At 36.0% G+C, this 13,801-nt stretch overlaps 1 protein-coding gene and 1 long non-coding RNA gene across 3 annotated transcripts in view; one reads left to right on the forward strand and one right to left on the reverse strand.

Moving 5' to 3' along the window:
* LOC127496005 (uncharacterized) overlaps window positions 1–2,830 on the reverse strand; it is an 84,476-nt gene extending 81,646 nt beyond the window's left edge. The window contains exon 1 of the long non-coding RNA XR_007925228.1: window positions 2,565–2,830. This is a non-coding gene — a long non-coding RNA (uncharacterized LOC127496005). The remainder of the gene's footprint in view (window positions 1–2,564) is intronic.
* gbe1b (glucan (1,4-alpha-), branching enzyme 1b) overlaps window positions 1–13,801 on the forward strand; it is a 148,687-nt gene that overhangs the window by 97,109 nt on the left and 37,777 nt on the right. For both annotated transcript variants that reach the window (XM_051863507.1, XM_051863506.1), the window contains exon 13: window positions 6,447–6,631. In XM_051863507.1, coding sequence (XP_051719467.1) covers window positions 6,447–6,631 — 185 coding nt within the window. The remainder of the gene's footprint in view (window positions 1–6,446; window positions 6,632–13,801) is intronic.

A 13,801-nucleotide genomic window follows, 5' to 3' on the forward strand; every position in this document is an offset into this window, starting at 1 on the left:
CTCACATGCTTGGGGTCAGAGGTCACTCTTGTATATACATTTTTAAAATAATTTTGTTTACTTAAAATCATATTTTTAAAATATAAAATTCAAATATGTCAGTGTTATTTTCTTTTATTGCATTGTTTTGCATTATAGCAGGCTACTGAGAGTTGGGGAAAGGTGTTTAATTGTGCTTAATTTTCATATGTGACAACACATAAAAGCTTAATGGCACTTAAAATGATTCATTATTTTGAGTTGTTGTTGAAATATGATCTGGACATGTTCTTGACAGATTTTTTGAGATTTACCCATCGTTAAGAGAAGGAACATCTGGCTACAATAATGAAGGAGGATGTGGAATACCCCTCTCTTACACATCTGCTGTATGTTTCCTGTTGTGAAATGTATGCATTTAATAAACTCCAGATTAGATTTTCATGCATGACAAAACTAATCCAAAACCTCAAGTAAAGCCATGCAGCAAACAGACTATATTCTTCAGAACTTGACTTTCCGCTTTGTGAAGTTTTTGGAAGTTTGCAGATAGCCATCGTCATGGGAGAATATTTTACCTGCTGTGATTGTTATTATTCTAATTCCCTGCTTATTGTCCCATCTCCATTTTTTCAGATTTAAAATCATGACTGTATCTAGGGATTTGCCTGCATTTGTGATCATCAATAAGGCTTTTACTACACAGGGCTCAACAATGAGGATTTTTTTTCTTTTCCACTGGTCAGTGTTGTTATTTTTAACTAAAACTATTTCAATAATTGAAATAATGTTGAAATAAAAATAAACTATAAATTAGATGAAAAATAAACTCGATGAAAAACTGGCAACTAAATGAAATCAGTTGAAGTACTAAAATTACTAAAACTAAAACTGAAATAAAAATAAATTAAATCTGAATAGCAATATTTAAAACTAATAAAATGACAAAATCACATAACAAAATTACTTAAAACTGAAACTAAAATTTGAATGAAAACTGAAAATATAGAAATAAAAGCTGATTTAAAATATGAATAAATTCTATAATAGTATATACACTATGTCGCACTAAAATAACAATGCTATGTAGCCCCTAAAGGGACATGGTGGTGGAAAAAATATGAGATGGTAGGAAAAAATATATTTCAAACTTTTGCGTTCCCCCGAGAAATTTTGCGTTCACTTTCAAAGAGTGCAAACATTTTGTGAATGAATGCAAAGTTTCTCTGGGAAACAAAAACATTTTGTGAGTGAACACAAAGTTTTCGGTGGAACGCAAACATTGTGTGAATAAATGCAAATTTTTTTGCGGGGAAAGCAAACATTTTGCAAACAAATGCAAAGTTTCTCTGGGAAACGCAAACGTTTTGCAAGCTAACACAGTGTTTCTCGGAGGAACGCAAACATTTTGCGAACAAACGCAAAGTTTCTTGGGCAAACGTAAATATTTTGCGAACAAACGCAAAGTTTCTGGGTGGAACGTAAACATTTTGCGAACAAACGCAAAGTTTCTGGGTGGAACGTAAACATTTTGCAAACAAACGCAAAGTTTCTCGGGGAAACGCAAACATTTTGCGAACAAACGCAAAGTTTCTGGGTGGAACGTAAACATTTTGCGAACAAACGCAAAGTTTCTCGGTGGAACGTAAACATTTTGCGAACAAACGCAAAGTTTCTTGGGGGAACGCAAACATTTTGCAAACAAACGCAAAGTTTCTCGGGGAAACGCAAACATTTTGCGAACAAACGCAAAGTTTCTCTGGGGAACGCAAAACATTTTGCGAGTGGACACAATGTTTCTCGGGGGAACGCAAACATTGTGAGTAAGCACAGTGTTTTTCGGGGGAATGCAAACATTTTGCAAACAAATGAAGAGTTTTTCTCATTATGTTGTAATACTTAATGTAAAATATTAATATTCTACTACTTTTAAAATATATTAAATATTTAGTATTCAAAATGAAATATTGCAATATAATATAACAAAATAACTTTTATTAATTGTTGCGTTGTTGTTTTTCTATTATAGCAGGCTACTGTGAGTTGGGGAAAACTGTAAATGTAGCAACATTTAATTTTTTTATATTGCGTTGTTTTATTTAATGTAAAAAATTAATTTTCTACCACTTTTAAAATAGTAAAATATAGTAAATATTCAGTCTTAAAAATTAAATATTATAATATAACAATTATAATAATAATATAATTTTTTAACATTTAAATGGGATTATGACACATGGAAGTTGCATAAATCCACCAAATTGGCTTAGAGCTTGCAAGATTGTTGAAGTGCTTTAAATTTTGTAAACATTTACATAATTCGGTCAGTGAACAGACTGTGGATGATCCATCTGAGGCCCGAATATCTCTAATACTGACCTCAGGCCATCCTCATTGTGAAGCTCTTCACAGTACGTGCACTTCCTCCTTGTTTGCTTATGCTTTAACACTTTTTTTTTTTACAGCTACATAATTTATTTCATTAGAAAGCACTGTCATTCCCTGTCCATTCCACCTCATCCAGGCATCCATTTTTATTTCCATCTCCTTGTCTCTTTCCTTCTTCCTCTGAATAAACAACTTACCTCATCACCATTGTTGTGCCTCTGTTCTCTTGCTTGTCAAAGCGCCTCTTCGGAATTCAATTACCCAACTGTTGTTTTATGATGTTGTCTTGTCAGCTGATGACGGATTCATTATCTCATCACTCCGCTTGACAAGACTGTCACAACGCTCTCTTTGCCTTTTATTCCGCTGCTCACGCTCCGCTTGCAAATATATTCCCTGGCTCTCCTCTCCAGTCCTGTCTGTGATCTCCACTGCCATCTGCTCCAGACTCCAGCTCATCGCTGAGATCATCGTGCCCTCAGTGTGCTGGAATTCACACAAACCCTGCTTTTGTGATCCTGACAAAAACTCCGTTGTTTTGGGGTTTTTTTTAGTAAAGGCCATTTAACATCTGATATGACTAAATATTTATGCACACAGCGGCAGAATATGGTTGTCAGTACTGTTTGTGTTGCTAAATACAGCTCCGATTACACACAGTTATTTTTTGCTGTCAGTAATGTTAGGAGGACTGTCAAGCTGCAGGTTATGAAAAATGGCAGGAGAAAAGGAGTGAGAGACAACCCAAAATGTGTCAATCACAAACAGTGACTGTAAAATTTTGCTTAAAATATTTATAAACAAATTTCACACCAAAAATATTTATACACATGAACTCATGACAGCTAAATGAATTATGCAGCATCTGAATCAGTGTTATTTATATACTATTATAGTTTTTTATTAATATTTTGAATTAGCTTTTATTTTTTATATATTTATTTTAAGTTGTCATTTTAATGTCATTTTATTTTAACTTGTTAATTTAATTTTTACTAATTTTGTTATGTGTCCTTGTCATTTGTATTGCTTTTTTTAATACTACTCATATATATATATATATATATATATATATATATATATATATATATCTTCTGAACATTACAAAAATTGACCAAGCTTCCAAATACATAAAATAAATAAAATAATACTCCAGTTAAGCTAAAAAAAAAAAAAAATGAAAATAAAATTTTCACATTTTTATTTCAGTGTAGTTTCACTAAAAGGAGTGAAGAATATGGGTTGAAATATTTTAATAAAAATGTAATGAAAATATAATATTATATATTGTTATATAATATATTTTAAACGTATTATATAACAATATTTTATTGCCTGTACTTGGCAGTTCACTAAAAGTTCATTTTGGACCCTAGAGATAGTTATATAAGATAATATAGGCCTATGCTTAAATCTGATGGGGAAAAACTCGTCAATTTCTCATATTGTACAGTGCATTGAGAGACATAAAAAGTGGTACATCAAAAGGCAGTCTTTTCTATTCCTGTTACTTAACCCTCAGACAAGGTCATTTTGCGTTTCATAATGCATTATTCAGTCCTGTCTTTTTGTCTCCCGGTTCATTATGCTTGTGTGTTTGTGGTGTTTCACTCTGTTCTTTCAGCAATGTTATGAATAAAGGGTCTGCGGATTCATTTAGCTTTCATTAATTTGTTAGAAAATAAACTAAAATAAAACCGCTCTGGGAATAGATCTTGAAGCTGTGCACTTCCCTTGGTTTGATAATGGCAGTGGGTTTGAAGTGAACATTCACTGCAGGAGAGGCTTTGAGAGGGGAAAGGTTCATTCGGGGTGAGTCCAGTTTACTTGCTTGGGCTTTGTTTGGTGGTTATTTAGTGGCCTTAATCTGGTCCCTAAATATGGCTTTGGGTCCCTTGTCCAATCTAAGGCTGCATTTACACTGCAAGGTTTAATGCCTTTTGACCATATCTGTATTTTTTGTTTTTGCCCCGTCTGGTTTCATTCATTTCAAAGTGTAACTTTGCTGATTTTCAACCCGTTTTGTATTGTTACAATGTTGGTAGTATATGTAAATGAACAATGTTTACTCGCTCTCCATGTTACCTGAACCAAGAAATTCAAGTTTATTTGTCAGCAAAAAGTCCGCCGTATGATGCAAAACACACCATCCGGCAGACTTTAGACAGCTCCGGGGTTTCGTCTACTCTTTAAACAGCATTATGGTAAAAATGGAACACTATGGCAACATTATTAACACTATGTATTACCTGTACACAACAGTGTTTTTATTCGGGTGGAACTGACAGAACAGCAGTTTTTTCAGTTTTTCGTGGTCATCCAGTTTGAAATGTGGACTACAAACACGAATGTTTTTCAGAAAATCTCTCCATATTTACGATTCTTAGCAGCCTTTAGCTGCTGCTTACAGCATGCTTGATTCCACCCGGGAACAATACCAATAGTCGACACCATTATGACTAAAAGTTTGCTAAGAAGTATTTCCTACTAAAGCAAGGCAGTATTTGGCTCTGGTCAAGCATATCCATATCAGACTGGTGGGAGTGGCCTTGAACAGCAACATGCCCAGTGCATTATGGGTGTTGAAGTTTTCCTACCTATTTGGCAAAAGGAAAGACAAAAGCCTTTTTTCTGTTTTCTCTAGTCAGGTAGCACCGATTTCAATTTTTTTATATTGGCAGCCAAACCCATTTTGCCAGATCCCCGCTGTATATGACTTTCTTTCTTCAGATTAACACAAAAGAAGATTTTTAGGAAGATAATCCATCTCTGTGAGTCCATATAATGCAAGTGAATGGCTGTCGCTCAGTTGACACTTGTAAAACCACACACAGCAATCGTGACTGCAGAAAAAGACTAATATTTTTACATTTTTTTTTTTTTAATGATAAATCATTGCTTTGGTCTACTGTCATATGAGCGATCATGAGAGGGATGTTGTGATGCAAGTATGTTTTGAAGCTCGCTTGAGAAATGGTCCTCTGTGCTTCTCATGTGAACTTCACAATGCTTTTTTATGTCACGTATCATAACGTCACAACACTTCAGAAGACTTTGATTCATCCATTGGGATCGTGTGGATCACCATCACGATTGCTGTATGTGGTTTTCAAGTCCAAGCAGCAGCCATTCACTTGAATTTTACAAAATATTATTATCTTAAAGTCATATACATCGGGGATGGCATGAGTAAATGAGTGAATTTTCATTTTTGGATGTACTATACTTTTAAAACCGTATTTAGAAGTGTCTCAGAGCAGATTAAAAAAAAAAAAAAAATGTGCGAATTACTGTGTTCATGCTTGTGCAGCAAAATCCAATCTGTTTTAGGAGTGGGTAAAAAATAAGATTTTTTTGTGGCAACGTAAATGCAGACTAAGTAGCCGTTCACACAGAATGCGTTTTTTTTTTTTTTTTATTCCAATGCGGTACTTTTCCTTTTTTTTATTTTATTTTTTTAACATGTAAACACGCACTAAAAGAACGTGTATGACCGTTACGCTCGCGTCTTTTACAGCGCCTCGCACGTGAACGCCATGTTTTTAAGACGCGTCTCAAATTAAAAGAATTTCAACTTTTACATGCAGCACCGCTAATTAATGTCAGTTCCAAAACATTGGACCAATCAGAAGAACTCGGAGGCGGAGCAAGCATTGCGAGCTTCTGTTTACAGTAGCAAGTTGGTGTGGCAACTGTTTTATTTGTTTGTTATTGCCGTTATTGCATCACGTCTCAAAAGTGCGTCTCGAGGGCCTTGCGTTCTGCGCTGCGCATTTTAAAAAAACATTCCTGAGCACTGTCTCGCGTTTTTAGACGCAAAGACATGTTCTGTGTGAATGAGCCCTAAGTCTAGAGGATTTATGCCCAATTTTTTGTCCTCCAGACAATAAGTTTTATCTTTTACGAAAACAATAACATATTTTCAGTTGTAACAGTGACATTTACTACTAATAAGTCAAAATTATAATACAAATACTAATAAGTATTTGCATTAGACACTCAAACCAACTGCTTCTGAAACATTTTTCTTCAGTTGAACATGTATGAGAAACTATCTTCTCTGTTGTGTTTAATTGCAGGCAATGAGTTTGGCCATCCAGAATGGCTGGATTTTCCTCGAATCGGCAACAATGAGAGTTATCATTACGCCCGCCGGCAGTTCAACCTTGTGGACATGAAGCACCTGCGTTACCAGCAGCTGTACGCTTTCGACAGAGACATGAACCGCACGGAGGACAAGTACGGCTGGCTGGCTGCTCCCCCGGTGAGAGAAGAATCTTACCCTGTCTTTCTTCCCAGTACCAGTAAATATTGCTTACTGTTCTTCCTTTATCAGTCAAGCTCTGCACATATCACCACAGTTTGGCTTTCTTTTCATCATCTTCCATGTTCTCATTCCCCCGTCTTTCTCCCATTCTAACTCCCTTTATGTGCAGCATAAAAGCATCTTTCTGTCACCAGAACATCTGCCGTTTCACTAAAACAACTATCAGTCCCTAACCAGCCCTGCAATCTCATTACTCAGTTGCTTTTTAAACAAATTCCCATACCACCATATGGAAGATCCATATATAAATCATTACCTGAGGAACATATTTCGGCGCGTAGATGTGATTCCAACTCCTGCAGCACCTTGAAGTAATGAATGGACTGATTTACTGCTGTCGGCCGTGAAGGAGTGAAAGATGAAAGGTAGTGGCAGCTTGTCTTAAAACAATGTTCTGGATAAATACAACAAACTCTATTGTCAGGATCCGAGCCATGAAGGACAGAAAATAATTTTGACTTGTCTCTCAGTTCATAAAAAAACAAAGCAAAACTTTTTTACAGTAATGCACTTACAATTGTACAAGGCAATCCAGGGGATTTAAAAGAAATGTAAAATTTAGCTTTTTCCATTTTTATTTTATTTTAAAACATCCAATCAATTGGAACCAATCAGATTATTCATAATAATTCCAAGTTTATCATCTAGTAGGCTATTTATGTTTTATTTCAGCTTTATTTCAATTAAGCAATCATGACATGGGAAGTCAAATGCCTTGATCTTTTGAAATATAAGAGGTCTTTGTACCATTAAAACATCCTGCAAGTTTCATCGCTTAAAACATCCTCCTCATTATAAACAAAGCATTTATTTAATCAAGCTCCAAAAATGGCCACCCCTTAAAAATGAGAATTGAAAATAATAATTTTTTCGCATATATATTTGTTTTTTTGTGCAAAAATATTAACATTATAAGTGAACCTCAAGGAACATATTAAAAAAAATTCATGTAATGACCCCTTTAATAGTTTTAGTTACCTATAACAACACTTGCGTCCTGCCCCATAGAGTTCCTTTGTAAGTTCCTTTAACGTGTGGTTGTGTCAGTCTGACCGACAGCGAGATAATCATGCAAATGAAGGAAATTGGCAGGGATTAGATGCTAGACTGTGTAAATGATTCACTGAAGAATATTCACTTCCTCCTGTGATCCGTAGCTTATTTTACACCTGCCTCACCTCGTCTGTGTCTTACTTCTTTGACCTTGCCATATTGTTTTATAGATGAGGAGTGTGATCATGTTTGAAAGAATAGGCAAGAAATAGTTTTTTCTTTTTTCTTTTTCAAAGCTCAAGTTAGATTTGACTTTCTGTGGTGCAAAAATACATAAAGCATTTAAATTATAGAAATTTGCTTTTAAAACATCGATAAATAAATAAAAATCAATGCTGCTTTGCAGGAGCAATATTAGCTAAATTAATAGAAAATTATGCAATTAATTTATCACCCTCATGAAAACTGTATCGTTTTGGATGTGGGATGACAAGGATGTTTAAAGGGATAATTCACCCAAAAATGAAAATTCTGTCATCATTTACTCACCCTCAAGTTGTTCCAAATCTGTATAAATTTCTTTGTTCTGTTGAACACAAAGGAAGATATTTTGAAGAAAGTTTATAACCAAGCAGATCTCGCCCCCCATTTACTACCATAGTAGGGGAAAAAAATACTGTGGTAGTCAATGAGGGACGAGATCTGCTTGAACAAAGAAACTCATACAGGTTTGGAACAACTTGAGGGTGAGTAATTGATGACAGAATTTTCATTTTTGGGTGAACTATCCCTTTAAATCTGTCAAGTCACAAAAGTATCATAGCAATAATTTATATAAAACTTGGGTCTGTTTTCCAAACCTTCTGAAGTCATATGATAGCTTTGTGTGAGGAAAAAGACTGAAGTTTTAAGTCTGTAGTTAAAAAAATAAATAAATCCCCTTTCCACCAAAATCTGGTGCTTTAATGATATGTGAGAATGTCTTGGGCCTTCAGCAGCACATAAGGATGAGTGGATGAGAAGAAATCGATAAATAATAAGCTCTTATGGCATATTAAAATTTAAGTAAGGGGAAGTGTACAGTCAGTACATAATTTGACTGTACTGTACATAATGGGGCAATGGTTAAATATATAGTTTAGTAGCACTGTAGAGAAATATTGTAAATTCCAATTGACCAATCAGACTCAATGACTCCAAATAGACATGATATTTATTGATAATTAATAGTATGTTTTTGGTAATTAATTGTAAGTAAATAGTAATTATTAGTAAGTATTATTTTATAAATAAAAAAGGCAGGTTTTATTTTATTATGCCAAAAATGCATAGAAAATTTAAAAGCTCAAAGGAAAAAGCATACATTGACTACAACAATCAGTTATTAATATTTCATATATTTTATTATTATTCATAATTTCTTTGTATGACAGCCTGGCCAAATATTATGTCTGCACAATTTGGCATGTTTCATCACAAATAATACAGTTGACTCTAAGCACAACTATGCAATATGCTTACAAAATCTTAACAAACTTTTAATAATATTTGAATAAAGAGTGAAGATGTCAATTTTATTAGGCCAGACATCACTTTTGGCCACTAACATCCATCCATCCATCCATCCACCCATCCACCCATCCATTCACCCACCCACCCATCCATTCATCCATCCAACTATCCATCCATCCAACTATCCATCCATACATTTATCCACCCACCCACACACCCATCCATCCACCGACCCATCCATCCATCCATCCATCCATCCATCCATCATCCATCCATCCATCCATCCAACTATCCATCCATACATTTATCCACCCACACACACCCATCCATCCATCCATCCACCCATCCATCCATCCACCCATTCACCCATCCATCCATCCACCCATTCACCCATCCATCCATCCATCCACACACCCATCCATCCATCCACCCATCCATCCACCCATCCATCCATCCATCCATCCATCCATTCATCTACCAACCCATCCATCCACCGACCCATCCATCCATCCAACTATCCATCCATACATTTATCCACCCACACACACCCATCCATCCATCCACCCATTCACCCATCCATCCATCGAACCACACACCCATCCATCCACCCATCCATCCACCCATCCATCCACCCATCCATCCATCCACCCATTCACCCATCCATCCACCCATTCACCCATCCATCCATCCATCCATTCACCCATCCATCCATCATTCATCCACCGACCCATCCATCCATCCATCCAACTATCCATCCATACATTTATCCACCCACACACACACCCATCCATCCACCCACCCACCCACCCATCCATCCATCCATCATCCATCCATCCAACTATCCATCCATACATTTATCCACCCACCTACACACCCATCCATCCATCTATCCACACACACACCCACCCACCCATCCATCCATCCATCCACCCACCCATCCACCCATCCATCCACCCATCCATCCACCCATCCATCCACCCATCCATCCACCTATCCATCCATCCATCCATCCATCATCCATCCATCCAACTATCCATCCATAGATTTATCCACCCACCTACCCACCCATCCATCCATCCATCCATCCAAATTGGAACAATGGACTTTTGTTCAGATCACATGGTAGTTTATCATATTGATAACACGATCTCAGATCTATTTAAAAATGTTCACCTTTTTTTTTGTTTGGGAGAGGAAACGATCTCCAAAGACTCTAATGAGAGGCCTTTAGGAAAGGTGAGCTGAGCTTTGAGCACGTCTCCGGTGCCTGAATGGTTGTAATTGCTGTGTATCATCCTTGTCTTTTCCAGGGTAGATAATCGACAGTAAAAACCTTGGCACCCACTCAGACACCAAACTCTCTCTCCACAGCTCTGACAGAGTGGTAACAAAGTATCGCTCCAGTGAGAGGAGCGTTTGTGTGCGTGAACTGAATTCTTAATTCCTTCCTCTGTTTCTTAGATTCAACTTCACTACACTTGGCACTCGATGGAGCCCACAGTACTGGTCCACAATGAGCAGAGCTGCTCCTTTTGCAGTTTATATTACAAATAAATGCTGTTCTTTTGAACTTTCTATTCATCAAAGAAAAATAAAAGTATCACAGTTTCTACAAAAATGTTAATTAGCCAAAGTGTTTTCAACAATGATAAATAGAAATGTTTCTTGAGCAGCAAATCAGCATATTAGATTGATTTCTAAAGGATCGTGACACTGATTCTGAAAATTCAGTTTGCGTCACAGGAATAAATAAAATTTTAAAATATATTAAAACAGAAAACAGTTAAATGAGTAGTATTATTAATTAAATATATAGTGTTAATAATGAAATATATTTAATTATATAATATTAGGAACTCTGTTTGTCTGATGACAGTCAGAATGACATTTGACAGATGTGAACGTGATAACTTTTTGTTGCGACAAACACAACGGATATATTCACCTCAGAGAAGAAGGTACATGGATTATATTTCATGTCACGTTTTTGTTAATCTTGATTTCTCCCAACTTGTGTGCTTTTTCTGGGCGAGTCGGAGTGAACTACAGCACTAATAGCGTGTCATGAACGCTCGCCGTGCACAGAAGATCAACGGCCAAGGTCAGGATTTTCCTTAAATAATACATTAAATTGCGGCTTGTTTTTCACCAAACCTGATCGTATACTCCCAGAACACTTGGAATATACGGCACGTGTCACGTGGGATCATTCTGAGACACTTTTGCATCTTTTTAAAAAAAGCTATAATGGATGAGCTATATATGGATGAGCGTGAGAAGGATATTTTTTTAAAAATTGGTCTGAAGGGCATATGGCATTAAAGCAACACCAGGGTGAGTAAATTATGGCTTAATTTTCATTTTAGGATGAACTATCCCTTTGAAACTATTAAAAAGTGCTGTAACGGATGTCATGCTGTTTCAAGACATGTCAGTGAATTCTGAATGCCTAATGATAGCAGACAGAGAACATTTTTGATTGGCTAAAAAAAGTGTGCTGTTCTTTGCTGGGACTGTCACAGAGTCGACTGAGATTTCACATGTGTCACCTATGTCAGGTGTAGAGACATTTCGTTTGGTATTCCCCAAATAAAATCTCTCATATTGTGAGACAAGGAAGCATCACAAAACTAGCCTGAGATAATCTTTTAGAAAGTTATATAAAATCATTGCATCACTCACCATGTTGTTTTATCATCTCCATGATATTATAACTTGATCTCTAGCAGAAATCACAACAACTATATCAAGAATTTTCAGTATATCCTCCGGACCTGCAGGGGACTTCACTTGAAAAGCTGGTTGCATGGACCGCCCGCTAATTCGAAACTGTTTCTCAGCAGGCTTCTAAAGACTAAAGCTGTGATTTTTAGTTGAGCACTGTTTACGTGCTGCTGCAATCATACAGAATGCCCGCTGTGCTGCAAACAGGACCGCTGTTCAGTAACTCATCCCTGCTCCCACTTCCTGTCTTTCTGTGCTGAGGGCCAATCATACATTATTTACAGTACGTCCACTACTGCACACAGCAGGTCATATACAATATGTCTAGACGCAAGCAGCTCAAATTCTCTAGTTCTGCAGATTTTTTCGAAATAGTTTTGTTTACATCAGTTTTTGTATTTTATAGTCGACATGAAATTTTAAAGTGAGTGGGCCTTGGCTGGACCTCAATGCCTACTCTCAAACTAAAGTACATCATTTTACAGTACATAATATAAAAAGGGGGATGCAATCAGAAAAAAAAAATGGCATTATATGTTTTTGGTGGAAAGAGAAATAGGTCAGAAATATGAGCTGTAAATAAATGCCTAAATTGAAAATAAAAATGTGACTTTACTTGAAAATGCGATCTGTTAAGCATCATACATAACAGATAGTTTTGTGTCATATATAATTGAAAAGGTCTTAACTAGCAGAATAATTGTTTCAGGTAGAGGCCAACCAATACCAAGTACATGTAAACAGTATTCACATGCAGCTTTTGTGCCGTGTTTTGGTTTGTAGCTTCACCAAACATTACGCTCTAAAAAATAATGTGTTGGCTCAACAACAACAACAAAAAATAACGCAACAGGTAGCATCAATTTTTTTTGCGTTACTTTGAGTGAATTTACGTTTAACCAACAAGCTACATTGAGTTAGAGGAACTTGTAGCGTAAACACAAACTTTTAAGTTGATTACTTAAAAAATTAAGTTGCTCCAACTACCCGAGTTGTAGCCCTGCAACCAATTAATCTTATCTATTTCAGTTCAAATCAACTGCTATCATAGCACATGCTAACATAACTTAATTAACATGTATATTTAATGAACAAGTAAGATATTACTTGTCACAGGCATTAGCGCAGTCATCGCTTATAGAATCAATGTAGTGTTTGCCTACTATGTCACAATGGTAACCACAAAACCTTCAACATTACAGAAACTCTTTTAAAAGTCAAACATAACAGCATTAAACACTAACAGGTCTTTTCCTTTCACTAAAAACATAAATTAACACTTAATTTCAACATTTATTCTCCTTTTCCAGTCCTATGCAAAGCATGCTGGGAACTAGAAATCCACTGCCCAATTTCCGTTATCAAGACAATTTCATTAAGTTGCTACAACCTAATTAAAAAAAAATTGAGTTTAAATTACAGATGATATTAAGTTGATGTAATGATCAACATTATTATGTCAACAGAACTCTACAAGATAATGTTTGCAACTTAAAAGGTTTAATTAAAACAATAAATTAGAATTTTTAATTTGCAACCATGCATTTATTTAAGTTGTGGTAACAGGTCCCCTGAATTACTTTTTAGAGTGTAGTAAACCATAGTAGATCACATATCTATTTAGAGCAGGTGTTCTCAATTCAAACAAGCCCAAATACAACATAACACGACACTTAGATCTTGATATAATCCACATAGTGGCATGACATGCTGCTTTGCTAATGCTATACTACATCCGAGATCCGATCGCTTTGTGATGATTATGATGTGTCATTTGACAACGTCTGGTCAGCGAATAGAAACTGGATCTCAGGTAGAGTGGGTAGGACGATGAGTAAAGACAAATTGGGGACTGTTTTACAGTGGGAGTGCGCTTGG

The sequence above is a fragment of the Ctenopharyngodon idella genome, chromosome 15, assembly GCF_019924925.1.
Source record: "Ctenopharyngodon idella isolate HZGC_01 chromosome 15, HZGC01, whole genome shotgun sequence".
NCBI lineage: Eukaryota > Metazoa > Chordata > Actinopteri > Cypriniformes > Xenocyprididae > Ctenopharyngodon > Ctenopharyngodon idella.